Source organism: Podarcis pityusensis (assembly GCF_964106645.2).
Source record: "Podarcis pityusensis genome assembly, chromosome: 1".
NCBI classification, from domain to species: Eukaryota; Metazoa; Chordata; class Lepidosauria; order Squamata; family Lacertidae; genus Podarcis; species Podarcis pityusensis.
In genome coordinates, this window is record NC_138028.1 from 101,315,263 (window position 1) to 101,342,376 (window position 27,114).

Sequence of the window (27,114 nt, forward strand, 5' to 3'; positions counted from 1 at the left end):
CCTAACACATTACCTTGAAGAGCTGGAAACAGTGCAAAAATCTGGGCAGATAATTCTTGGTAAACTTTAGAATCCGTGTATTCCGCTTTAGATGTTTAATGTACAGGAGAGAGGGAAAAACAATTGTACCAAGCCAGAACGGCAGGGGTTTTTGTTTTGTGTGTGTGTGCGTGTGTGCGTGTTTCTGCTAAGGTTTCCACTTAAAGGTTTGTGCCAGAGCTACAGTACTTATACATTTTCAAAATGTGTTTTAAGCAATAAGTTGTACAACATTTTTAGAACATGTGTTAAGCTATTTCTCTAAGAATGAAGCTCTTAACAAAACATAAGCACTCTGCATGAGATCTTAGCAGCAAAGTGCTGAAAAGATAAAGTAAGAATTGGTACCATGGGAAGAACACCAGCTGTAGTGCACACAGGTCCATTATGAGAAGTATGGTAGTGGGTAGGGAGAAAATGATTTAATCAGGAGTAAAACCAATTTTATTATAAGGGCACGCAGGGGGTGTGGCACCATAGTGAGAGGGACATTTCAAAATATCTGACAGATTTCAACAATGTGAAAACCCACCCTGTTCTTTAAAGTGACAGTAAACCCCATCAGGTCTCTCTTTTTGATGCTATTGTGAACAGATAACTGTGTAAAACCGGCCTGCTAGGATGCTGTCTGTCTCTTTCTATGGTGTATGGGGGGAAATAAAAGGCTAATTGTTGAAATACAATCAATCAAATTTGATCATGGAGTTCAAAAGAAAGTCCTAATTCAATTTCAAGAGTGAATCGTTTTTATGTTGATGAAAAGTCTGAGTGGGTTTTTTTGTTTTAAAGAAGAAAAAGAGAACCAGTTAAAAGTATGTTTTTCAATCTCTGCTTCAACCTCTTATAAATTAAAGAAGAGGTGGGTTTGGGGAAAATAAATGTTATTGTCAATATATCGCAATACTTAGAAACTTTATACCTACCTTTAATTTTTTTCCTGACACCACTCTTTGGAAAGCAGTAAATATTAGAAAACGTTTACTTTGTGGTATGTGGGTTGTGGGGTGCTGTGTGTGATGTTTTTACCAAGTTTGTCTACGCAAGTAGCATTAATAATGGCTAAAGCAATACAATTCATTTCTGCTCAAAACTGGTAACATTATGTTCTCTGAGGTGGGTGGAGATGTTTCTCCAATAGTTTTAAACTAGTTAGATCTTTACTCGAATATACCCCATGAAAATGTTTCTGAAGTAAAAGCCAAACCACATCTTTATGAATTTTGTGCATTTCTGGAACAGGTAGATGTTGTAAAGAACTTTGCTTACTTTTAATTCACGGCGACAGGCATTTTTTGCTTTCTTGGAGTTTTGTCAGGTCTCTAATTCTGTAGGTTTTTTTGTAGCCTAATAATAATACCAGATGTTTCTAATAAGTATTCAAAGGAAAGGAAAGTAATAATCACCCCATCTTTTTATTAGAATTTTTTTCTTGCATTCTTCCTCCTTTTATATTTAAATTTCTCAGCTCAGTCAAGCTTCAAAAGAAAAGATTTCTGTTGTTCAGAAAATCAGTTTTGCAAGCACTTGTGGTTTGTCTTTAGCGTGTTATCATTTTTGACAGCTTTGCATAGCCTAGGTAGGCCAACAGGGGTCTGTCTAATATTGTTGCTGGGCAAATCTTCCTCCCAGAGTTGAAAAACCAAACAAAATATTTTTGAAGCAATAAGGAGGAATTAATATCTCTTCCCCTCCTCTCTCCCTCCCTCCCACCCACCACCACAATACTGAATTCCTTGCTGACATTACATTCAGGCAACAACAACAAAAAAGGAGAGGAAGAAAAGTGTTGCCCATTATTCCCTTGTACATAGCAAGACGTAACACATGTAAAGCAATAACTCATTTTGTATTGCCATGTTTAGCATATGTCTCCTGTTGGCTCAGAAAGGCCTTTAGGCTGGTCCCTTGAGCCGGTCATCCCTGGCAACTCTTAGCCCCTCGGCCTCGAAACCAAATAGCTTTGAATCATGTTGAGCTGTGATGCTAATTTTTCCTACTGATGCATTATGGGAATAAATGTATCTGACATCCTGTGTCAATGCTACTGTCTCTTTGTGCCTCTTGTTTTTTGTTAGCTGCATTCCTACAGATGGTATTCCATTGAAAATGTTCTCTTCCTCTGGAAAAAAAAGAGAGAAAGAAAGAAAGGGGGGTGTGGAAACCCATGCAAAGCACCAAACCTCTAGGTGCAGAAGGCTGTTAACGGTTGCTGATGATAGTAGGCAAACATTAACATAATAATTAGTGTCTTGTAATTGTTTCATTAAAACCAGTTGTTCCATTTCTCCTCGTGTTTTCCCAGAAGAGAAGCTGAATTTGGACGACAGCCAGTGGGAGGACATCCACGTTGTCACCGGAGCACTCAAGATGTTTTTCAGAGAGCTGCCTGAGCCACTGTTCCCATACTGCTTCTTTGAACAGTTTGTGGAGGCAATAAGTAAGTACATCGCATACAGTAGCAGTTAATTAAATAGCCTATGCACTTTTTAATATTATATATATCTATATATCCCCAAATTGCAGAAGATGCATCCCAAATGTTGCTTTTTTACCTGCTCTTGCCTCCCCCAGCCCCACCCTGCTTCCACTTCCTATTTCAGTTGCTGCAACATTTGTCCCTTTATTTTCAGGAAATGATCTCTCTTAGAAGAGCTCGGCATACTGAGAAAAAATAATCAACCGCATATGTGTTGTCTTATAATTAGACATGTTATAATTCATGTAAGCAAAACATAATGCTGTTAGGCAGGACTAATATTTATAATTTAGAAGGGTATGTCTCCATGCCTTTAAAAACAAAAAAGATTTGAAATTGTGTGTGTAATAGCAAGACAGTGTGACACCTTACTGGCAATCCCAGGTTTATACATTTGCCTTATGATCACCAACAGACCAGTGCATTGCATATCTGTTCATAACATCCTCCTTTTTTAGTCAGACTTCCTTTTTAAAGAAATTTCTTGCCAACTTAGGTTTGCCACCCTACAGTTGTGCCTTTAACAGCAAGTTTATCTTCATCAGTAGCAGGTGATAATACTTAGCTCCATGCCTTGAAAACCTTCACCTGCTGATTTGTATAAATCAAGGTGTAGTTAACAGCTGCAGGAGCAAACCAGGCCATTTTTGTCTTGGTCAGTTGGCAAACCTGCTCCAGGATGACAAGCCCTTCAAAGGCTGCAAGGTAACTTCAAACAGATGTCTTGCAGATATTTAGTGTTGATGTCTTTGGCTTGACTGTGACAATTGCTGGGGGTGGGGGATCTTATCTGCCAAAGAAGCTGATTTCACTTTTCTTTCTTCCTTTAAAAAGCAAACCTTAAAAAACTGAAAACTTGCAAGCCTAGCAGGAGCTTAATTAAAGTCCAATAGAGAAAAATCTCCAGGAAAAACAATAAAGCACTTAGGGATCTGTTCTCCGATTGATGCGCGTGCGTAACTGCCATTACCGTTAATGAGAGTTGTTTGCGCGTGCACATCAGTCAGAGAAGATAGAACCCTTAATGTGCTGTTTAATTTGATTTTATGTTCATAAAAGTCTTTAGGTTTAACGAAAGCTCTTCACGGCTAGCATCTTGTGTAACAAAGTGGAATAAATCTTGCAAAATTCTTCCCTCCTGCTCTTGGCTGCTTAGAGATACCCTGTGGTGGTTAAGCATGCAATAACACAAACACACTGAGGAGTGGGTCTCCTTTGGAGGTGCAACCCATGGTCCCACTTCTCCCACCTTCCCCCTTTTCATCTTCAAGACAAATAGGGCAAAGCAGTTTGTCTTTTGAGATTCATCCCACACTTCAGGAGTTATATAATTATCTAACAGGAAAACAATGTGGAACAAACAATTCCTTAGTGTGCTGGCTGCAGCTTTTGTGCTCCACCAATATGAGGAGGGAGATCTCTCTTTGAAGCTCTCTCATTCTAACATACGCTTCAGGTGGCCCACAATGTACCTGCTAGGTCCTCTTGAAGTACTAACTCTTCAGTTCTTCAAACGGATATAGTTGGTTCATGGGGCACAACCTGATGTTCACTTTGCTTCACATCCTATGTACGTTGCTCAGCAGTCAAGTGTTTTATGCATTCCCAGCCTTTAATCTCTTTCTGATGTTTAGACAATCTCTGTGTATGTAACATTGTTCATTGGGGGTTAAATCCATTCCTGTCCCTTATTACACAGTCTATCTCTTGTCTTTCTCTTTCAATCAGTCCTTCATTTGGGTTTCTGGAACAAAACAAAATTAAAACTGCATAATGTTCTACTTCCTTTACCTCTCCAGTAACATAAGGTTAAGGTGGCTTCATTAGATACGTTTTAACCAGTTCTTGGTGAGTGAGGTACAGGTAGCAAGCAATAAATTAGAGCTTTTGATTTTGGAACTGTGGGAGGGGGCTTTGCTGTGGCTAACTCATTCAAGCGTTCATATTTAAGTATGACAAATTAATGTCCATTTCTGCTCACTGAACTATTTTTAATTCTTGTTACAGTTCTGAAAGCCATTATAAACATTGACAGGCTAATGAGCAGTCATTTATGGGGTTTAGAAGATAGTTACTTAGAAGGAAAATTAGTTGTCTGGTTATTCTTTTTTAAAGTACTGAGGGGGAAATGTGGTCTTTGCTGGTTACTTTATAAACTGCCAAGGTAGCTGTTCCGGTTATATATTTATTTATTTAATTAATTAGAATTGAGCTGCCTCTCCATCTGGCTTCAAATGTTGAGGTGGACAACATCTACAGATGTATAAAAGAAACCAACCCTGAAAACAGCAAAGGCATTTTGTTATATTCTGTTGATGTATCTTTAAGACCAGTTTAATTGCCATGGTTTTTCATGGTGAGACCTGGAAACCATTTTTTGTGTGAAAAGACTGGTTACTAATCCTTTCAAAGGTCTCCAGTTCCCAGGGTTCTATGGCTGGGGAAAACAATAGTTTTATTTGGATGGAGTATGTCCTGATGAAGGGCAGCATAAAAATATTTAAATAAATAGCTGGTTAAATAAGCCTGAAAGTGGCGGTGTGAATAGTGAACCAATTTCTGACACTATTGCTATCTGTTGCAACTGTTTCATTGATTTCCGTGAATTCTTACTGGATCCAAATCTTGTTGGTTTGTATCAAACAAAATTACTTCCCTTCCCTTTCCCGCACCACCCCCAAAACTTCTCTGGAGTTCAGATTTGGAGGAGGAGAGGGAGGGGACGTTCTGTTGCACTTGTGAAGCCGTTCCACACATACAGTGATTTAGTTGGATGCAACCTAGTATCTCCAGCCAGCAGAGTTTAAAAAGCAACGCAACACGTGTCACCCTGTTTGTTTCCATTTATGCTTACAGCACAAGTTATAGTCCAATAACTCATACTGTTAAGTATACAAATCTATGTCCTCATATGTTATCTGAATGGCATGAGAACTGTGGTGGTTAGGACTGACAGATAGATGGGCACTTCTTGCAAAACTTTTCAGTAGTGTTAAAAAGCACACACCCCTTCAGTTTTAGCGATAAGAGCATTGCATCGATAGCAAATAAAGTCCTCGTCCAGTGAAAGTGAAAACAGCACTTCATGAGGTCTACTTTGTTTATCCTCAGTGACATCAGCTCATAGCCAAATCTGATTGGCTACATATTGTCATCAAAAATATTCCAACCACTCTCTTACCTTTGATTGGCTTGGATTGACGATGTGACAGTTCCATGAAGAATACCTAGAATTTATGATGGGGAAAAATGGAACCAAGTTAGCAATATATTTGTAAAACAATGGCAGTGAACAGTTTTGAAATAGGCAAACATTTTCATTATCAGGGTGTTTCAGCCCCCTCATCCAGCAGTAATGATCAAAATGGTCAAATATTCAGTAGAGCCCACATCCCAGTAAAATTTGAAAGTAAGAAATCAAGTAGGTCATCACAGTGATGCAGTTTCTTCACCTACAAAGTTGGAGTTGAGCAAGGTGATGTTTTGGTTCTGAGATGGCAAAGTCAAGCAAAGCAGAGGTCAGACTCCATAAAGGCAAAGTGCCACCAAATTTGGTAGCACCATGGATAGCTCCATTTGAAACTCAGGCAGGAGACTCATACAAGCAGGCAAATGGTGTTGCAACAGCAACAGGGAAACACATCCTTAAATAAATCTGCAGATTTATCTGTGTGGCTAGCAGCAACTCCAATGAGCATTCAATTAAAGGAGCCTAGTGTGCTCTAATAGCAATTAGAGAAGCTGTGTCTTAGTTCTGTTTGGACTTCTACAGTAGAATTCCTTACAATATGAGGACAGCAGCATGGCCTCCTCAGGTCAGATAGTTGCTGGTAAAATGGGCTCCTTCCTTCTGTGAGAGTGGGACTTCTAGGGCTGGCTCTGAGGGCAAATTGCTCCCTTGCTCTGATACTTTTCTGAATCAATGGCCACATTTCCTGAAGATAGGGTGTCAGACCCTGGGGTCATGACAGCCATTGAAGAAGCAACACCAGCTGATTCAGAAGCCCTAAATCTAGAGAGAAATTCAAATGGGTAGAATTTCACAAGCTAGAGCTATTCTCTCTGACATATAATTTTCTATATGAATAGAAATTTCTTGCATATTTATTTACTTCTTGTATGGAGGAGCATTCAGACCCTACCTGTAGCCTGAATGGATACAGACAAGGCACAAAATTTCCACCTCATGGAGAACTAGGGCTTATAGTTATGCCACCCTCAGCACATTTTAGTCTTGCTTCCTGGCCATTCATTTTCAGTGTGTACAAAAGCCTCCTCACCTCCCTTTGTGTTGCTGTTGTAGCTGTGCCCTTGTTTTCAGTTCTCCCCCCCCCATTCCAGATGTTTTTCTCCTTTCTCTTTTTTGCACTTCATTCTTCATCTGCTCTTATTTTTCAAGGCAGCTTTAATTTCATTAAAAGGAATAGTTGTGGTCTTGATCCACAACCATCTTGTTACAGATTTACATTTGAAATATGCATGGTAAAAAAGAGAGACAGTGCTGTGACTAATGCCATCAGAGCTTGACTACAGTTTCAGAAGGTCAGCATTTCAGCTTGTGAAGGCAGCCAATGCAATAAGCAGTCAAGGCTGGCCAGGTTATTATCACAAGCTAGAGCCCCCCCCCTTTAAGTAGGTCCAGGGCTGTGATAAGTTCTTTCTATGGGGATTGCGGGCAGAACGGCTGTATATCCAAATCACCTGGAAACGTAAATAGCATTTTAGAGCTGCCAAAGAAGCTATTTGGGAACTGGAGATTTATCCAGGACAGATTTGGCTGCTGTTCCATTTATGTGGCCAGGAATGACAATGGAAAATTTTCCACACCTTCCTTTCAAAACCTTTTGAATTTAAATTATAATTCCCTATTTTGGGGAGCTTCCCATGTAATGCCATGGCGATAAGTGATCCCAGTCTGGGTCTCTAGCTTTAGTGCCTCTCTCTCTCTTTCTCTGTCTCATGTGCACGCACACACACAATGAAGAGTTCAAAATGGAAGTCATCCATCAAAATGGAAACAGGAAACTTGTGGACTATAGGCCTTGTTAAGGAACAGTAATGCTAGTGAGCTTGCACTCTTCATACTATTTGAACAGTGCAAGTACAGTGGTACCTCGGGTTACATATGCTTCAGGTTACATATGCTTCAGGTTACAGACTCCGCTAGCCCAGAAATAGTACCTCGGGTTAAGAATTTTGCTTCAGGATGAGAACAGAAATCGTGCAGCAGCAGGAGGCCCCATTAGATAAAGTGGTGCTTCAAATTAAGAACAGTTTCAGGTTAAGAACAGACCTCCAGAACAAATTAAATACTTAACCCGAGGTAACAGAATCTTCAGAGTCTCAGAAAATTATCTGGACCTTTTCTTCTTTCCATGAATTTCCTTAAGTTACCCTCAGGATCAAAGCCTACTTTGGGATGACTTGCCTCTCCCCCAGCAGCCTACTTCCACGTTGCTCAAGAAGACCTTCATATTCACCAGAGAGGCTTTTCAGTGAACTTACGTGGCTGTGAAGAGAGGAGGGGATAGTAAACTTTCCTTCTCTTACCTTTCTTAAGTTAACATCCAAGCCAATAAAATTAGAGTAATATTTATTGATTTTAAGAAAATACAAGTCAATAGAATTAAATGGCAGTGAGGTGTAAGGCCAAGATTTCTGAAGGCAAGGAAGAAGGGAAATGGTATACTTGTTGTGTGCATATATGTGGTGTTTGAGTGTTTGGTTCCAAGAACAATATGTGTTGAAACAGCATGACAGTGTTTTCAGCAAGTGTTGAACATCATTTAAAACAGGAGGTGCTTGTAAACAATCATGAAAAGAAACACAGAATAGGGTCAATAATTTTGGCTCTACCAAGTCTTGAACATGAATCTGGCACAATCCTATTTAAACCTTACCCTGGTTCTTAGTAACTTTTAGATTTACAGCCTTAAGCATAGTGTTTACCCTTAAAAACCTTTTACATTGTCTTCAGCTGGTGGTGGTGGTTGTTTTTGAAGAATGAGTAGATTGGGAAGGTGAAGATCAACACAAAACTATAATATAATTAACCTTCATGGAAAGACTGATGTTCCATCCAATGCTTTTGTATCTGTTTCCTTTCCTTTTCATTATAAGTCACTCCATGTGGGAATTACACTTTCTTGGACAAACCAGGGCAGTACTACATGCAGAGCTTAGTGAAGATACCGGAAGAGATACTCTTATGCCTATTAACAAGTGCTTTGGAGTAGGATAGTTTCCATATTCATACCAAGCTGCTAGAGCTCCCCTTCCATTTGGCTCTCACGAAATATCAGAACTGGAGAAGACAGACCATCCTGGGCAGCCTGGCCCATCAGAACCCAAGCTGGAAAAACACATGAACTCCGATGTTGATCACCCCACTATGCAGGATCTGTTGGAAGCTCTCATAAGAAAAGCCGTTCTCTTCCTTGGCAGCAGAGGGTGCCACTTCTTTTTCTCTGGAGCAAACAGCAGGAAGCAGAGCTATGAGTGAAAAAAGGAAAGCAGTTACTCTTTCTTAACTGAACAGAAACTTTCCAGCTTCTTGAATGTGGCTATGACAGGGGCAAGCTGACTTGCTAAGAGCAAAGGTATTTTTCATGGGCTGTGTGCAAAGTTATCCAGCTCTGGAAGAAGTAACTTTAGAACAGTAGCTTTCAAATCCTTTCCCTTCCTTCAACCTTCTTTTCAGTGGAATTGTCTACTGGGGAATGCTTGCACTTCTGGGCAGGAACACCTGTGCATTGCAGAGGGTTCTGGAGAGTGCTCTAGGTTTCACACTTTGCTTTTATGGGATGCTGTCCTGGCATGCTGAACCTCACTATCCCTCTGCATGAACTGCAGGAACCCCACAACACACCCAAAGCATTGTAAGAGATTAGCATTCAGGGAAGTTTGGCTCCCATTACCCATCCTGCCATGAAGAAACTCCTGCTAGGGTTCCATGACTCCCCACAAGTGTTTGGAAACCATAAGGTGTAACTAGACCAGTGGCGGAGTAATGGTTAGAATAACCATGGAGCCCATGGTTGCTAAAGCACAGGAGAGCAATCCAGTATTAGGTTGGTGGCAAAGGAGAATGAGCCAAGAAGCCAGATGTTCAGACTCACCACTCAAGGATTATCTGAACCTTAGCTATTAGATCTGAGGAATCTTGCTGGCATGCTGAAGCAGAAGCAAGGCTAGCCTAGAGGCAGCAGCAGGAGCAGGGATTCATGTTCCAGAATGAAAGAAAAAGATGTAGAGCAACTCAGTTTGTGTTATAGCAAGTAGACTTACGTAGTCTTCTATTAAATTACAACAAAATGGTCAAATCAGGAACATGAATAAGTTAAAAGGACTGGACAGTACAGGCTTCTGTTTCTAAATCTGTAAGGAGGACCATGTTTTGGGAGATCTAGCTTGTAAGATTTCACAATGAGATAAAGAATATGCAAACTTTGTGCCCTCATGTGCATTGATCATCATCTTCTCTGGGCAGTGCTGCTATTCTGGATCTGTGCTTCCTCAGTGCATCATATGTTGAATTCTCCAATGTCGATTCTGTTCAAGGCATTGGGAAATGAAACTTTATTATTTGGCTATGCACGGGACTTTATTTCTGCGTACCTGGTTCTGTTTCCATTAGCTAAGAATGTATGTGTTAGTTCTGCCATAAAGCCCGAGTTCCTCTCTTGCCTCATTCACTGCTGCCTTAAATAATAAATCTTTGTCTGTTAATTGCATTTACATACACACAGTCAAGGATATGAAATGTCACCTCACCAACACGGCTAGTGACAAGTAATCTAACAAATGAGTTGAGTACACTGCAGTTGAGTAATCCCACAAGCTGAAATGTGTTTGGCCCAAACACATTTTCCAAGTAATCCTCACAGTTGAGTGCAAGGGGAGGGTAGCTTTAAAACAAAGGGCAGGATAGTATTCAAAGTAGAGTCTTTTGTGGAATCCAAGGGCCGGGAAACCTGGTGATCTTGGCCATGGAAAAGCATCTTTGGCAGCAGTACTGCACCTGCTGTATTGAGTGACACTTGAAAAGAGGGGAGAGAATAGTAAGGAAAAGTGAGGAAATGGAAGAATTAAGCAATGCTATGATTCTCACTCTTGCTTTCTTGTAAAGTACCAGCTTTGGATGTAGCACTTGGAGCAAAGTTGCTCACACCACCGGTTCATTCTTTGGCATCTTAATGAATCAGCTCCAATGGAGATGGTAGCACTACTAATTCTATTTTAACTTCATGTTTTTAATGCTTGCCATAAATTTATAGGATCTAAGTCTGTATGGCAGATCTTTAGTAGAAAAGGTATGAGATTTCTCTCTCTCTCTCTCTCTCTCTCTCTCACACACACACACACACACACACACACACACACACACACAATATCAGTCATTCAGTCACTGTTACAGTTGCAACACACATTGCCATGCATTCACAGAGACTAAATGAATCCTAAAGGTAAAGGGACCCCTGACTGTTAAGTCCAGTTGCGGACGACTCTGGGGTTGCAGCGCTCATCTTGCTTTACTGGCCGAGGGAGCTGGCGTACAGCTTCTGGGTTATGTGGCCAGCATGACTAAGCCACTTCTGGTGAACCAGAGCAGCACACAGAAATGCCGTTTACCTTCCCGCTGGAGCGGTGCCTATTTATCTACTTGCACTTTGACGTGCTTTCGAACTGCTAGGTTGGCAGGAGCAGGGACCGAGCAACGGGAGTTCACCCCGTCGCAGGGATTCGAACCGCCGACCTTCTGATCGGCAAGCCCAAGAGGCTCAGTGCTTTAGACCACAGCACCACCCACATCCCTTTAAATGAATCCTAGTCTTGGATTAATGCATAAAGAGTAACTGCAACCTGAAACCTGGGTACACCCCCCCTCTGGACAGTTACTGACTAGAAGGCAAGAACCACAACAAAACTTTTATCCTCCTCATGGACACAATTTTTCTAGATTGTGTGATGGGACCTTGGGAACAAAAAGCACCATGCTACTAGAAAGTTTAACTGAACCAAGATGTGTGTGCAGTGTGCACACTCTTCCTTGTTTTAGTTTAGATGGCTTCTGGAATTGGTGCTTCAAAGGGAGAGGTTTTCAGCAGGCAGGCAGGAGGCAGAAAGAGAATGATTCTCATCCAGCCAAAATCTTCAGAAATAATCTTAGGCATGACATAATAGCACATGTCACAAAATGATATAGGCACATACACCATAAAGCAGGATTTAATAGTTTTAAAGGTGAAAAATCCTGTTTTCAGATGACATATCCATTAATTTGGGTATGCAATATCTGATCCAGCAAGGCTCTTTAAAACTGAAAGTATTTCATGCCTGCCATTCGTATTAGTTAGGAACTCCGCTGCAATTCTATCAGACAGACGTGTGACATACCTCTACCATGAATGGCATATACATGCACTCATAAGTGGCATATAGAAATAAAGATCCTTCCCTATTGTTTTTAACCCCTCAGCACCAGTGATCCAGAGCTGCTTCTGCCAAAACCCTGGTTCAAAATGCATAATAATGCTTAAGCTTTGGGAAATCCCAACACCCCTGTGCCAAGAGATTCACAAATATAGTAATGAAATCTCTTAACTCAAAAGTGAGCACTATTTAACAGAACAAGCATGAACCGCCTTTAGGAGATTTTGCAGCTGGATTTGTTCCACTGTGTCAGAAGCTGAATTTCCATCCCTGATAGTAGATTTATAAAAAATGTGAAATGCACACATACCACTGTTTGCATTATATGTTTGTGGTGTATACAGAGAGGCACCCTCATCGAGGAAAACATGAGCACAGGAGAGGGCAATGCACAGAGAGTTTCTCCATCCTGCTCTCCTTTACAGAGCTATTGATGATGCGACTGATCAGGACTGATAACCCATTAGGTGTTTCAGCGAGGAGTGAATATGGGAGAAGTAGGTATATGGACTCAGGTTGCTTCCACAATAATGCTCTTTATTACTGCTGAGGCATTACCTTCCACAATTAGCTGGAAGCAGAATTTTTCATTAATTTTGTTCTTTTCATTTTACAGTGAAATAGGAGCATTTCATTATTAAAAATGAAAAGAAAAAAGTAATAAAGGGAAGAAACTAGTCGGGAACAGAAATGGACACTGGGGTAATTAAGGGAGGCAATTCAAGGGACAATGAATGAGCTATTCATCAGCAATCCCCCACCCACACTCATTGGGAAGTAATAAAATGGGCTGAACCTGCAAACTGGAAGTGTTTAATTAAAGGCAAAGGAGCTCTTAAAAGCCTTCATAGTGTTTTGTCCACACTAGGCAGGCTGGTGCAGCAATAGCATTTTATCACACACATAAAAATCGGTACAAATTAGGTCTGGAAAAAACCTGGGAGGAAGATGCACAGCAGCCGGGAGCTCTGTAAAAAGTGAGTGGATGAAAGATTGCAAATTCTAGAGAAAAGGGTTAGAGTCCACCTAACTGGCAATGAGCACTGTCAGAGATCAGTAGCTGGGTAGTTCAGGCAGTTGTGATCTTGCATCATCACGGGTACTTTATGAAGACACACACACACGCACACACGCGCGCACACACACACACACACACACAAACTTTTTATTGACTGTAGAAAGATACATATAAAGCTTCCACATGCCTCAATGAGAAGGAGCCTTCAACATAGCATTGCATGCTAAGGGTGTTTATAAATGAATTAAATGGCAGATGTCAAAGCCTCCAGGAACTGTCCACCAAGTTTTATTCTGCACATGTTTCTTAAAAAATTAAAATGAGTACTTTGTGTGATAATTTACAAGCAAATCAGTATCAATAAATCAGAATCATGTAAGCAGTCATGTTTATTATATTCTTGTTGCTTAATATTCATGATAGTAATTTACTTTTATAGTACAGTTTCACTGTTATCTCTTCAGTGCCATAACTTTGAGTCAGGCAAGCTGCAAAAGTACGAAGTCCAGTAACCCTTTCAAGGCTACAAAAGTTCCTTCCATTAGTAAGAGGGATGTATGCACACATTCAGAGGAAGGGCATGAGCCCCACACACCCTGCTGTGCTGATGCCCCATTCAGCAGCTGAGCACCCTTGGGCAACAGGTTCCAGCTGGTGTTCTAGAGCTGTGCATATCCTCTCTCCTGCAGCAGGTGTTTGTGGTTTGTAGTTCTTGGAGGAAGAGGGATGCAAACTTGTAATTTCTGGCAAGGAACTGTTGCAACTGCTCTTATTTGTCTATTGGATATTGCATGGCTACTAGTCTATGTTGTATCCTAGGTCACAGGTAGTTCTATAGGCTACCCAGACTCAGTTTGTGAGCATGTGTGTTTGGGAGAGAGAGAACCATTGCATTGCAACAATGCAGCACAATTTGTGGGTTGCACCCAGACTTCAAGAAAGTGACAGCTGCTTTAAATTCCATTGGGCAAGGACTCCTAATCTGCTGCAATCTGTGAAATTGGTGCCACATGTCATGTGAATGAATTTAAAGCAGCCCCTAAAAGCCCCATTGAGAAATGATTACAGTTGTACTGCAAACTCTTCATATGAAGTATCCCTCCCCTTGCCTTTAAGGAGGCATTACCAATGATGGTTACAAACACAGATGTGCACTCACACATTCATCAAGATAGGGCGCCAAACAATCAGAAATATTCTTATTCTGTTTTATAACCAGTTTTGTATCATTTGTAATTAAAAGCATGGCTCTGTCCCAGGCTCAAGAGTGATTTTCATCTTCTGTGGGTTTCAAGCATCTTAGTGAAAGGAGCTTGTGCCCTTAATGAAACATGAAAAGGGGATTTCCCCCCCCCCTACCCTTGGTACCACTTGGATGTGCAAGAAATTTGCTTCCTATTCTCTGTCTGGACAGTAATGTCTGCTTTCATAATGTTGTTTAAGAAGCATTATTTCCACTGCATCTCTTAGTATAGGGAGTTCTGTATAATGCTTAGCTTTTGGTCTTCTACATGTCTTGTGAGGTATGAAAACTGGACCCTGGTTATCCTTTCAGCTGATGACCTAAGTATGTGAACTTAGGTAACCCACATTCAAACTCAACATTCTATCTGCTCACCTCACACTGATGCATTCATCTGCATTCCTTCATATTATCTCCATCCCGTGTTCTTATTGGATATCAGCATTCTATGGAAATGATTGCTAAGCACATGAACACACATACACACACACACCTGCTAAAATACAACATACTGATGTTGGTTCTGGGTCTTGGGAGGCCCTTGGACAAGAAGTTCTCAGTACCCCTCACCACACTATCACCATTGACCACTTGTATGCCTTTACCTCTGGTCCCAACTGGCATCAGAGAGAGAGGACAGTGATTGCACAAATGAATGCTCCTTTCCCTTGCTCCTTTCACTTTCTGCTTACTTGGAAGGAGCAGAGAAGCAGGAAGGGAAGCAGCAGGAGATGCAGAAGAGCTAGAAGGCTCCAGCAATTGGGAGCAGTGCTCTTACCTATTGAAGTGTGGATCCAGTGATGCCAACTCAGGACACTAGTTCTGCACTTGATGTACTAAATGTGTTGGAAATTCACAGCTGCAAAGCAATATTCATCTAACGATGTAGGTTTTAGTCGGTGATAATGGATGAATCTTTCCTACAAGACTATTTCTATATAGGTGCTATTTGAGATGTTCATAGCCAGCAAACAATCCTTAGCTATATGAGTATTTATCCTAATCTGTTCTTTCTCCTTTACTTTTGATCACTTAAAACACTAAATCTCCAGATCTGGTGAATTATATTGTATATAATGGTGTATAGTGTGTTAGACAACTAAAGCTTATGATCACTTGATAACACCACAGGGGCATGTAATGAAGGATATTTTTCTAGAGCAAACATAAAGTTATATATTTTTTTCTTGTCACCTAATTATATTACTGACTGAATTTTGAAACAACCAACAAAAGGCCTTGATCAAGTGACCCACTGGTTTCAGTGGGAGAGATCCAAGTAAATGATTAACTTTCCCACTGAAATCAATGGAACTTGAAAGTGCTTAACTTAGACTGGATTGTTAACTTTGACTGAATACTGAATAATGGATTGAGTAAAATGTGTCATCAGCCTGGTCACTTGAGAGAGAACTTCAGAATTACTTATGACAAAGGAATAAATTGTGCCCATGATTCAATATATGGAGAACAGATAAGCAGCTGAAAATGAAAAGTGCAGAATATCATTACATGTATTTCTATTTATAACCTATAATTATTGAGATTGTAGCAATTAATCAATCACCTGATTAGCATGCAGGGTCAGCAGGATCTCCTGATCTTATCTTGAAGCTTGAATTAATTAATTACCCATTAAGCAACCTTATTATTTCCTACTTGTGTACCCAGTTTGCACGAAGGGTGCCTATTGACAAAACATATCCTGCTCTCTGTATTTATTGCAGCAGGCATATGAAGTTACTGACATACACTTACTAATTTACAGTCAGAATTATGAATGAGTTAAAAGACTTTAAGCTTTGCATAATTTCAAACTACTTGTTATATTCTAATTAGCTGGGTTCGATTGATTTGTTTTCAGTATAGCTCTCAGCTGTTCAAGTGGAGTCAAATTCAACTGGTGTACATTGTTGCAATGATATAATTGTGTTAATTGTGCTACAAGTCAGTGTAGTCTTTTTGCACAGGCTTGGTTCTTTGTACTCTTAATGGGGTATGTGCCATGCCACTGGCCTTGGTGTTTCTCTTCCACCCTGCTCCATTCTAATTGCTCTTGGTGTCATTATTTTTTCCCAAATGCTCAATGTAAATTTCCACAATTCTTTATCTTAAATCATTAATCCTAGACAATACCTGCTTTATTATAATAAACAGTTAATTCTCCTTCTTCATGTCTGAACCAACAAATGCTTGAGCATCCTTTAATTTGAGTGGTCACTTTTGGCTATAGTTTCCAAACTTTACTTTACTTTTTAAATTATTTTTGCTTATAACCGTTCTCTTTTTCTCTGGAGATACTGTTGTTTTCACAGTCTATAAAGGTCCAAGGAAATCTTCCTAATCTTCTTTACCTTAGTCAGTTGCAAACTGTCAATTTAAACACTGTGTGTGAGGGCATCAGAGTGGTGAATCAGTTGTGAGGGACCACTCTGCAATGAATGCCCAACACCTCGGATAGGCAGTTTATTTAGACTGGGAAAAAGTCAAATTAGCACATAACCAACTTGGGAGTAAATCATGGGAAGGGAGGGTGAAGAAGGCCAGGGCATGCAGAATGAGGCTTCTGTTGTTCCTTGTTACTTTGTCTGAGGAGTATCCAGGTCAGAAGCAGCCTTACGTGTCTCTCATCCTTCAGTCTGACTAGCATTGAAAGTGTGCTGAGACTTCTGAATCATCTACTCATTTTGTATGGGTAGGAGCTCTGTCAGTCAAGGGCAGCATGGGAGACACTTTCATTCTGATTTGGGCTGAGCAACTCATTTGCAGAACGGTGCCACTCAGCCAAAAGCACCATGAGAGGTCCATTGCCCATTCAACAGGTATGTCTAGGGGAGCCATGAAAATCTAAATGGCAACTAGATGGTACTTGTGGAACATCCATTGAACATCTCTGGTGATAAGGCCTTTGTTTTAGGGTTCTTGAAATGATGCAGAGTGTCCCACTTAAACAGTTGGTCTAATCTGAAGCTGATATTGCTTAGGTGAAAGAATCCTAAAATTCATTGCCTTGTCATTTCCTCTTCTGCCATGTATTTTTATCTATTGATTGTGTTCTTTATCTTTTCTATATCTCTTATGTTAAAGCTTTAATGCTTTCTCCTACCTGTTGGATGCTTTTTAAAAAGTATTTTGTTTAGCCCTAAGTATTTCACATCATGATGTGTCTTAGCTCTTAATGCCAACCTAAAAAGAGTGTACGGGTATATAATGTAAGCCACCCAGTATATGAGCCTTCGATCTAAACAGCTATCTGTCCTAGGCTAAAATATTCAGAAAGTGCTGTTGAATACAAGTGCTTTGTTTTTACTGGGTATGTGAAACACAAATTTACTTTTTAAAGGTTTTTATTCTTTTCTTTTTCTAAGAACTCACTGAGTTATGGCAGAGCTTATTCCCTAGTAAAGTGAGTTTAGGATTTCTGCCTTTTGTGTATATGTGCATGGTAACCTTCTGCTATCAATTTTTGTATTTGGAGGTTGGCTCCAGTTCACCTCATCCTTCTGACTGGCTAAACTTAGTCTCCGTTATGCTCCAGTCCCCTAAACGCCTCCTTTTCTACAGCCCCATCCTCTTAAAATAGCTTCACTTCTACAGCTTTTGGTCTAATTTTTTGTTTCCTCATTTTACTTCCATACCCACTTCTTGAATCCATGTTTCTTTGCAGCTAAAAGAGCCTCTACAGCTTTTTCTAATATAAATCCAGCTGCCCAAGAGATGGTTATTCTGTCTCTACACTTAAAAGTGAAGTCTGTAGTCTGTAGCAGAATTGAGGATGGGTGTGGGTGATTGTTTTGCCAAAATGTGCAGCTCCTAGGTGGAATCTGCAGCAGCAGCAGTTAGCATGCTCTTATTTTTAACTCGTAAACTTCGCCAAATTAAGTATGGAAGCTACTGATAGGCTCTACATATGGAACTAGAAAATGGCACTTTTCTCCATTTGCTTTTCTGACCGTAACCACGTTTTCTTACCGTCAGCACTTCCACTATAAACTCTTTTTGTCAGAGGTTTATAACACAAATGTAAAGATTTGCTATGGGCTAAATCTCAATCCAAGAGTAAATGTTTATACCAATTCTGAAAACAATCAGCTTGCCCATTTGTAGTTATGCATGTGTTCATCATCTGTTATTGCTTGTCCAATGCTCTGTAACTTCTGGAAGGAAAAAGAGACATCTGGAGGAAGGGGGGAAATGTTTTTGCTATCCTGCAGATATAGAGCGTGTTCTCCTGAGCTGTTGAATGAGGTACTGCATAAATGTCTGTTTTTTCAGTTTATAGCTAAAACTTTCTGATGGAGCTGGTCAGATTATCCACCGAGGACAATTTATCGCTTTTACTGCTTGTGAATTATCTGGGCTGGCTGAATCTGGAGATGGGCAAATTATTCAATGTGAATAATTTATCTGATCAGCTTAGCTTTTTATGTATCATGATTTATTTGCAGGCAGGTGATGATTCTTACGAGGGTATTCATTACTTGCAGTTTTCCTGCAAATAGTTCTGCAAGCGAGCTTTAGACTATGGTTTGCTCTTGACTGGCTTTCAGTGGACAACATAATTAATCACCTCCGTCACATGGCATGTGTCTTGCTACTTCACTGGCTGATCTAAGCAAAGGATTGGCTCCACGAGGTGGTGAATGCTTCCCTCTGTGAGGGAGCCTTTCCAGACCTAGTGAAAGAGGCGGTTATTAAGCTGCTTCTTAAAAAACCATCTTTGGACCCAGCCAATATGGTCAACTATTGCCCAGTCTCAAATCTCTCATTCTTGGGCAAGGTGATTGAGCAGGTGGCCGCTGAACAACTCCAGGCACACCAGGAGGATATGGAACCTTTGGATCCTTTCCAGTCAAGAATCAGGCCTAATCATGGGTCTGAAACTGCCTTGGTCGCGCTGGTTGATGATCTCTGGTGGGCTAGGGACAGAGGTGAAAACTGTTTCCTAGTTCTGCTGGAGCTCCCAGTGGCCTTTGATGCCATTGACCGTGACATCCTTCTGGACCGTCTAGAGGAGCTGGGAGCTGGGGACACAGTTATTCAGTGGTTCTGCTCCTTCCTCCTAAGCCATGTCCAGAAAGTGGTGTTAGGGCATGAGTGTTCAGACCCCTGGGCTCTCACTTGTGGGGTGCCTCAGGGCTCCGTCCTCTCCCCCATGCTTTTTAACATCTATATGAAGCCGCTGGAAGAGAGTATCGGGGGTTTGGGCTGGGTGTTCATCAGTATGCAGATACCCTGCTCTATCTCTCTTTTTTAATCAGAACCAGTGAAGGCGGTGAATGGCTTGTGTGAGTGTCTGGAGGTTGTTGGAGGATGGATGGTGGCGGATTAAGGTTGAATGCTGGCAAGACAGAAGTATCGTTTTGGGGGGACGGGGGGCAGGCAGGTGTGGGGGACTCCCTGGTCCGGAACGGGGTAACTGTGCCCCTCAAGGACCAGGTGCACAGCCTGGGACTCAAAGCTCGCCATGGAGGCGCAGATCATTTCTGTCTACCAGTTCCATCTGGTACGGCAGCTGAGACCCTACCTGCCCCCAGACTGTCTTGCCAGAGTGGTGCATGCTCTGGTTATCTCTTGCTGGTACTACTGCAATGCTGCTCTACTGGAATAAACAGGCACAGTCCACTGAAGCCTTTTGCATTCTAGCAGGAGGATTTATCCTCCACACCAGACTGCCTGACCAGCCTTGTGTGAGGTTGGTGATTATTGGGTCACCCAGTTAGATTCCTTACCAGCTGGTAGCAACCAGCACCTTAAATTGACCCTGACCTGACCCTACTGAAATAAGTAGGTTTTATTCTTACTGGAATCCTGATTTTACCTATGGGCTCTGAGCTTTCATGATCAAAAGCAAAATTGAAAAATCCCACTGTTGGCATCGTGCATGTGTTTCTCTGCATACTGTTCACAAACAGCAATAGAATCTTGTTCATTAGTATTGTCTGCTGTGATGATGCTTATACACTGCAGGTTGCCCAGATAATAAAGCACTAGAGTAAATATTAAGTACATTACATTTAAAGCACTTTTTTTGTAACTATAAATATAGAGTGAATTTGAAATGAATATTTTAAAGATAGATTTACATAGGTTTAAGCCAGTGGTTATGCCTTCATAGCACAGAGACACAGAGTAATTAAGGTGATCTGTTCTGTTGCTCCATCTTCAGCTGATAAGAGTTAGCAAGCTCTGGAGGCCTGCAAAGCTCTCCTTCAGGCAGAAAGGAAAGCAGATTGAGAATAAAAGCCTTGCGAGGCTTTACTCCTAGTGATTGAAGTTTGTCCAACAAAAGCATTCATTTGTACCTTCTTTCACTTTACCTCTCTCATTCTCTGGAACCATCACACAGTAACAACATCTGTATCCTATTATACAGTAGAAGTAGAACAGAGTAGCACCACACTTCAGAACTCACGGGACTTGGGCGTCATCTAATATGACAGTGTGCATCACATATGAAGCAGTCCTGCCTACTCACAGGGGATAGTTATGTCCTGGTGTGGCTTAAATTCTACCTCCCAGATGAGAAGACAAAAAAAATGGTACACTTACAGCTTGTTTGCTGGTAGTAATAGGGAAATGAAGCTCCAAAATGTTTAATTTGGGAGTGGAAGTAGAGAGACATGCATCCCTGCACAGACACTGAATGCCTGGAGTGGGCAGCAAGATTGAACCTCCTCTCAAGGGGATGTGCATACAGTACAATGTGCATGCAGACAAGAATCCATATACCTATAATTTGCATCCTAGTCACACAGAAGTTGTAGAGAGGCTTGGCTGAAAATACAGAGGCCAAGCCAGAGCCTGTCATCACGATGCAGTTCCCACTTCCATACTTTCAAGATACCTGTTCATCATCTGGGAGGGCTATTATTCTTGCATGGATTTCTCCCAAACCTCACATTGTGGAGGTTCCATCTTACAATGAATATTATTGCGAGTTGTGGGTGCCAGGGCTTGTGGGTGCCAAATTCCCAAAAATTCTGGATTTTAGAATTTAACCAATGCTTAGAGAGTTAAACTGGAAGTCAGAGTTTTAATAGCTGGACTCAGCTTTCCGTGGCCTGAGAGATGGGCTGTTGACAGAGAACAAAGACAGGGAGATTGGGCATAAACAAAGGCTGTGTGCCACCCTGAGCTCTGAGTGAGTTAGCAGAGACAAAGCAGAGTAGAGTTTAGGATTGCAGTGGCGGTAATGTGACCCAGGGGGAAGAGATTGCAGTCTGTAAAATGCACCAAGCTGAGCAGGGGGACAGAGAGTCAAGGCTGATTTCTGCCAGCATTCAAGACTGTGTCCATGGTAGAAGCAGGAACTGTGGAATTCATATTCCTGAGGTTGACATTCCACCCACAATTTTTGGCTGGGCTTAGTAACCATCCCTTGTTTGGCATAACAAGCAAGGATTGGTACATGACACAGCCTGACATAATTTTGAAAGAGACATTCTGCTACTCTGTGTCATTGACAACTTTTAACTGCTCACCCCTGGCAGAGTATACCAAAAGGTGTCCCTGCTGGTCATCAGAATTACATTTTAGCCTCACTGGCTTCTCTATTTGTAGGCTCCTGGCTACTTCTACATATGTTTTGTCATTAGCAGAGAGGTACTTCCAGAGTTGCCACATCCTTTATTTTATCTTACCCCCAAGCAGGAGGAATTAAAAAGCTACAGGGATTAATCTGAGGTAGGGGAAATATTTTAGCAGCTGTGTTTAGGCAAGGATCCAATTCTTAACTTTCCTCCTGCCTCTCTTTAGAAGCTTTTGTAGCACGAGCAAGTAGCTTAAGCAGGGAGTAAAACTAGTGCACGCTAGGCCGATGCTTAGTCCACTTTGGGCTGCTAATTCAGACCATTTTATTCCATCAATTCAATATAAAGCAGGTAGAGAAACAGCAGTTACATAAAGGAAAATGAGCTACTGGTTCCCACCCACCAGCTAAGGGTAACACTGGTCCAGTCCTAACTCAGTTCCTCAGTTCATCCTCTACTAATGAATAAAGAGCTTGGGACTTGTTCCTGAAACAAAAAGGAGACAAAAATGGAGACAAAAGCAAGATTGAAGCTCACTCTGTTTGTGTTGAACTTCCAGAAGTAGAGGCTAGCATGGGAGAAAACAAGTGACCAGTCAGGGTCCTAGTCTCTTCAGGCTCCTTATGTACACATGGGCCGGGGATACTTAACACAATGTAGAGGTCATGAAAGTCACTTTAAAGGGCAAACTTGAGAGGATATTTCCATTCTTCCTTGCCAGGCAGAGGAAAACAGCCCTTTGTTGAAGGAAGTGTAGATCCCATATTTCCTAATGTTTCCTCCATAGTGACATAGAGAGTACACGGAGCCAACAAGCTGCTCTCCAGATGCTGGACTGCTACTCCCATCAGCCCCAGTTAGCATGGCCAATAGTTATGGATGGTGGGAGTTGTAGTCTAATAATATCTAGATGGTACCACATTGAATAGCCCTGGTATATAAAATCTCTGGGTAAATACAGGATTATTATTGAGAACCCTGCATTGCAGGGGGTTGGACTAGAGACCTTCAGGGTATCTTCCAACTCTACAATTCTGTGGTTTTATTTTTTAAAAAATTAACAGGGTCAGAAGATTCAGGGCTGGCTTTTCCTTTATGTGCTGCAATTTTTAAAAAATATTTTGTAAACATAGGAGGAAATGAAAATTACTAGTATCGGCAAATAAATAAGCAATTACAATGTTAAGTAGCCACCTGGGCCTGGAGGGTGGGAGACTCTCTTCCCTCCCCACCCACCCACCTGCTTGTTCTTCTGGGCTACCATCAGTTAGGATACAATTGGGTTGTTTAAAAAATGTTTAAATATATGCATTAGTCCAGAGCTATGTGTGAATAGAAATACTAATGACAATAACAGCACTTAGTATGTATGTAGTGATATTCCTGGATGGTTGAAGTACTCCTCATACATATATAATCCCTGTTACTATTTTCTCAAGTTTGTGATACACCTTCTGCAGGTATATTGGAAAACAAAGAAGGATCAGTCATTTTTGTTGTTGTTATTCTGCAGATGGCTATCATTTATGTGAAACCTGCCTTTGCCACCAAGGTCTCATGTGCAGTCTCATTTTGAGAGCTTTGAGGAGGTTTTGGGTCTGTGTGCTAGAAAAAAGAACATGCCCCACGTCGTAGCCAAGTCATTATAAAGAACATTTTCCCTAGATAACAAGTATTAGAACAAACACGTATGAGCATTAGCTAATGCAAATCCCAATTCATTTGTTGGGCTAAGTTATTTTCAGAGGAGGGGGAGGGGAAATTAGCAGGCGGCTCTACTTGGTGCCTAGAAGCCAAAAACAAAGCTCACTGCAGAAGGGTTTGGGGGGAGAATAACACCTCTGTTTTGGTTTATATGGGTTGCAACATATATATTGAATACTGGCAGTGTCTGGCAGATGAATAACTGGATTTTCTTAAGCTGCATCAGAGTTATGAAGACACAGTGAAGACACATTGAAATGAATCGGCATCTTCCCAAATATAATGGGATGGTTATAGACTTTGCCATCTGCAGAAGGCTTTTGATCCAGCAGAGGGATCTTGCTGGTGGCGTAGGAAAGTGACTTTTGTCTGTCTTTCCCCCGTCCCTTTATCACTACGCACATTTCCCCCATGCTACCTCATACCTGGGACCCTGGTTGTGTGTACTTGATAAAAGGGTTGGTCGCCATTGGTATAGTTGACCGATAATAGCTATCCTTCCTATATATATATATTTCATTAAAAAGGAAGGGAAGAAAGAAAGAAAATCTCAAAAAACTGATACTGATATATTAGAAATGAGGCATAACTAATTGAAGCAAACTCTTGTTTGGAACCAGGTCAATATTAGATGGAATGATCTTAGATGCAAAGTGTTTTTACTGGGAAAGGGTAATCTGTACTCTTAACAAGGTGTGTTATTGTGGGGCCCAATCCTTTTGCTAACAAAGCAGTGGGGTTTTTGTATTTTTTTTAAATTGTCTGAATTGGTGCAAAACTAGGCTTTTTAAAGATTGGCACATTTTTCAAAATCTGTTTGTTCAGTTCCTCTCACTTCGCTTCCCCTTTATTCTGTTCTTTATAATCCATTCATAGCTGGGGTAAGAAACTCAGGGCCGTAAATAAATAAATTACTTGCTGTGTTCAGTTAAAAAGGCTTGTTTTTCTTTGTAAGAATGAGCAAGAGAGAGGGAGCGTGTGCGTCTGTGCGCGTGCACAAGATCAGTCCTCAGGTGGAACTGTGGTTCCTATGCCTTTCGTTCTCGAAGCTGTTATTCTGGAAGGGAATGGAGGCAGCTGTGTTTACAGCTCAAGTCTTGGCATACATTTACCAGAATCTATTATTCATATCATTCAGTATCAGGGAGAGATCTCAGGCCACCTGTCTATCTGACAAATTCACCCTTTTGTGAGCTTTCTGTTCATAGCAAATTATGTTCACATTGATGAATTGAGTTTTTATGAGCATTGCTAACTAACATTCTCACAGAAGGCCAGGGGCAATAGACTGCAAGTGTTTCTGGTCCACAAGTAAATGTTAAAACAGAAAAAAAAATATCCTGCCAGTATTTAAAGACAATTTGCCATGAAGGAATAGTTAAAACATTTGGCAGTCCCTTCATATTTATAAATTCAAAGCTGTCCATAAATTATTGCAAATACTCTGCTTATAACAAACAAAAACAGGGTAGAATGCTGTCTGTGGTTCCTTCCATAGTATTAAAAATGTTGTGTGTGGTTTTTTTAAAAAAAGATAACTTGTGTCCAGCAGAAATATTTTTTATTTTTATCAAAATATACATGGGATTTAGACATCTAATGCAGTCTGCAAGAGAATACTTTAGCTGTGTCTCTGTAGTACAAAGAAGGACAAACATTAAGAAACTGTATTTCACAATTTGATGTGTTAAATGAAAAGACAAGAATGGAGAAGGTATGGTCCTCTTCAGCAGGAAATAAAAATGTTCTCCGTCCAAATTGTAGTAAAAAAAACCCGGTACACAAGAAAAGCCATCCAAAGTTAAGTACCATTGAAACTGGGAATCAGATAAGCACAAAATGAATCATTTCTGGTGCCAGTATGTGCAGATCTATTGGTATTTTATGCCAATGAAACTCACCTTTTGCCACTAAAACTCTCAGATTTTATACAGTTAAGCCTGTTACGATGCATAACGTAGAAGCTCAGCCTTTTGAATCCTGGGACTTTGGGGGGGGGATTATTCAGGAGGCTAGAAACTAAACAACTAAACTAAACTAAACAACCTTGAAATCATCGGGTTTCCAAGATCCAAGCTACGTGTTATCAGTGCCTTTTAAAAACACATTAGGGAGAACAGCAGCTAGGGGAAAATCAGAGGCAGGGAGACCCCTCTCTCCACTACCCTTTTCACATGTGATAGTTCCTACAAAATGTGCCACATCCTGTTCTAACTCTTACCAGGTTACTGCTGCACTCATTTGTGTATAGTTTGGACCTAAAGGCTAAATTTCAGTGTGAAATTCGACACATATTAAAACACTGTAGGAGATTACTTTCCCGCCAGAAGGTTTGTCCCAGCTTTCATCCCAATCCAAACAAACTACATTGGGGTATCAGAGCCAGGGGTGCTCATTATCTTCCTATCACAAATTAGTGCTAAAGAAGAAGTGATGTAAAAGGAAGGCCTAACCACATGCACCTGTGTGGCCGAACATATCCCATAGCAAAGATACAGTGGCTAAACAGGCATATCAAGAGAAAGCTATGCCTACATGTTTTCTGGAGTGGTATTTTTTCTATATCATTCAGCAACACATTATTTTTTCACTTTACATGTAGACTCACTTAAGGTGTTGAGCGAACTGGCTGGGAAGAAGGTATTGCAGATGCAACCTGCAACATAGAAATGGCAGGCAGAAAGATGGTACTTGACCCTTTCCCCCAGCCCTGTTCTCTACAGCTCCCCCTGACCAGTTGCTTTTCTCCCAGCCAGGATCTGAGCACTTATTTGCCATGTCTCCTGAAAAAGTGGCAAGGGGGTATCAGTGGACAGGAGAAGAGTTCGATACTCCCTTTGGCCTCTACTTCAAATAACCCTCTCCCTGTCCCTCCCCCATCTGCTCTAGAACTACATGTGTTTGCTAAAACAATGGTACTTGCCTAGTCCAGTCCAGACTAAGTGTTATTAATTTGCCTATTAAAGTTGTTGTACCTAGAGCCTAGGACTTGCCAATCAGAAGGTCGGCGGTTCGAATCCCCGCGACAGGTGAGCTCCCATTGCTCGGTCCCTGCTCCTGCCAACCTAGCAGTTTGAAAGTACGTCAAAGTGCAAGTAGATAAATAGGTACCGCTCCAGCGGGAAGGTAAACGGCGTTTCTGTGCGCTGCTCTGGTTTGCCAGAAGCAGCTTAGTCATGCTGGCTACATGACCCAGAAGCTGTACGCCGGCTCCCTCGGCCAATAAAGCGAGATGAGTGCCGCAACCCCAGAGTCAGTCATGACTGGACCTAATGGTCAGGGGTCCCTTTACCTTTACCTTACCTATGAAATGCAAAGTGCTTAATAAAGCATAATGCATATCAAACCTAAGTCATGGAGAGGTGGGAAGTTGTAGGAGTCCTCCAGACAACCTATATATTGAGCATTCACCCTGCTTTTCTTAAACAAATCGTAACAGTGGTTAGACTATATCTTGTCTTTACGAAGCATTTATTTTGATTTGTTTGTGGGACAGTTTTACGAGAATAAGCATTCATCCTTATTTGTTTGCAGGGTATTTATACGCCTTCCTGTTAATCATCTGTTCTTCCCATACTTTTCGGTGCATTTTCTTATCACTTTCCTAACTGCAGAAAGTCTAGTTTTTGGTTTTAATGGATTTGTTGCTCTAAGGAAACAAAGTGCTTTA

General features: G+C 41.0%; 1 protein-coding gene and 1 long non-coding RNA gene across 16 annotated transcripts in view; one reads left to right on the forward strand and one right to left on the reverse strand.

Moving 5' to 3' along the window:
• ARHGAP15 (Rho GTPase activating protein 15) overlaps window positions 1–27,114 on the forward strand; it is a 379,294-nt gene that overhangs the window by 313,777 nt on the left and 38,403 nt on the right. For all 15 annotated transcript variants that reach the window (XM_081008190.1, XM_081008185.1, XM_081008181.1 and 12 more), the window contains one exon: window positions 2,342–2,476. In XM_081008190.1, the coding sequence (XP_080864316.1) occupies window positions 2,342–2,476 (135 nt within the window). The remainder of the gene's footprint in view (window positions 1–2,341; window positions 2,477–27,114) is intronic.
• On the reverse strand, window positions 2,098–9,396 carry LOC308479388. The gene is made up of 4 exons (XR_013987660.1): window positions 8,772–9,396; window positions 7,944–8,024; window positions 5,697–5,742; window positions 2,098–2,158 (listed from the first exon to the last, which is right to left on the reverse strand). It is a non-coding gene; the product is annotated as an uncharacterized lncRNA (long non-coding RNA).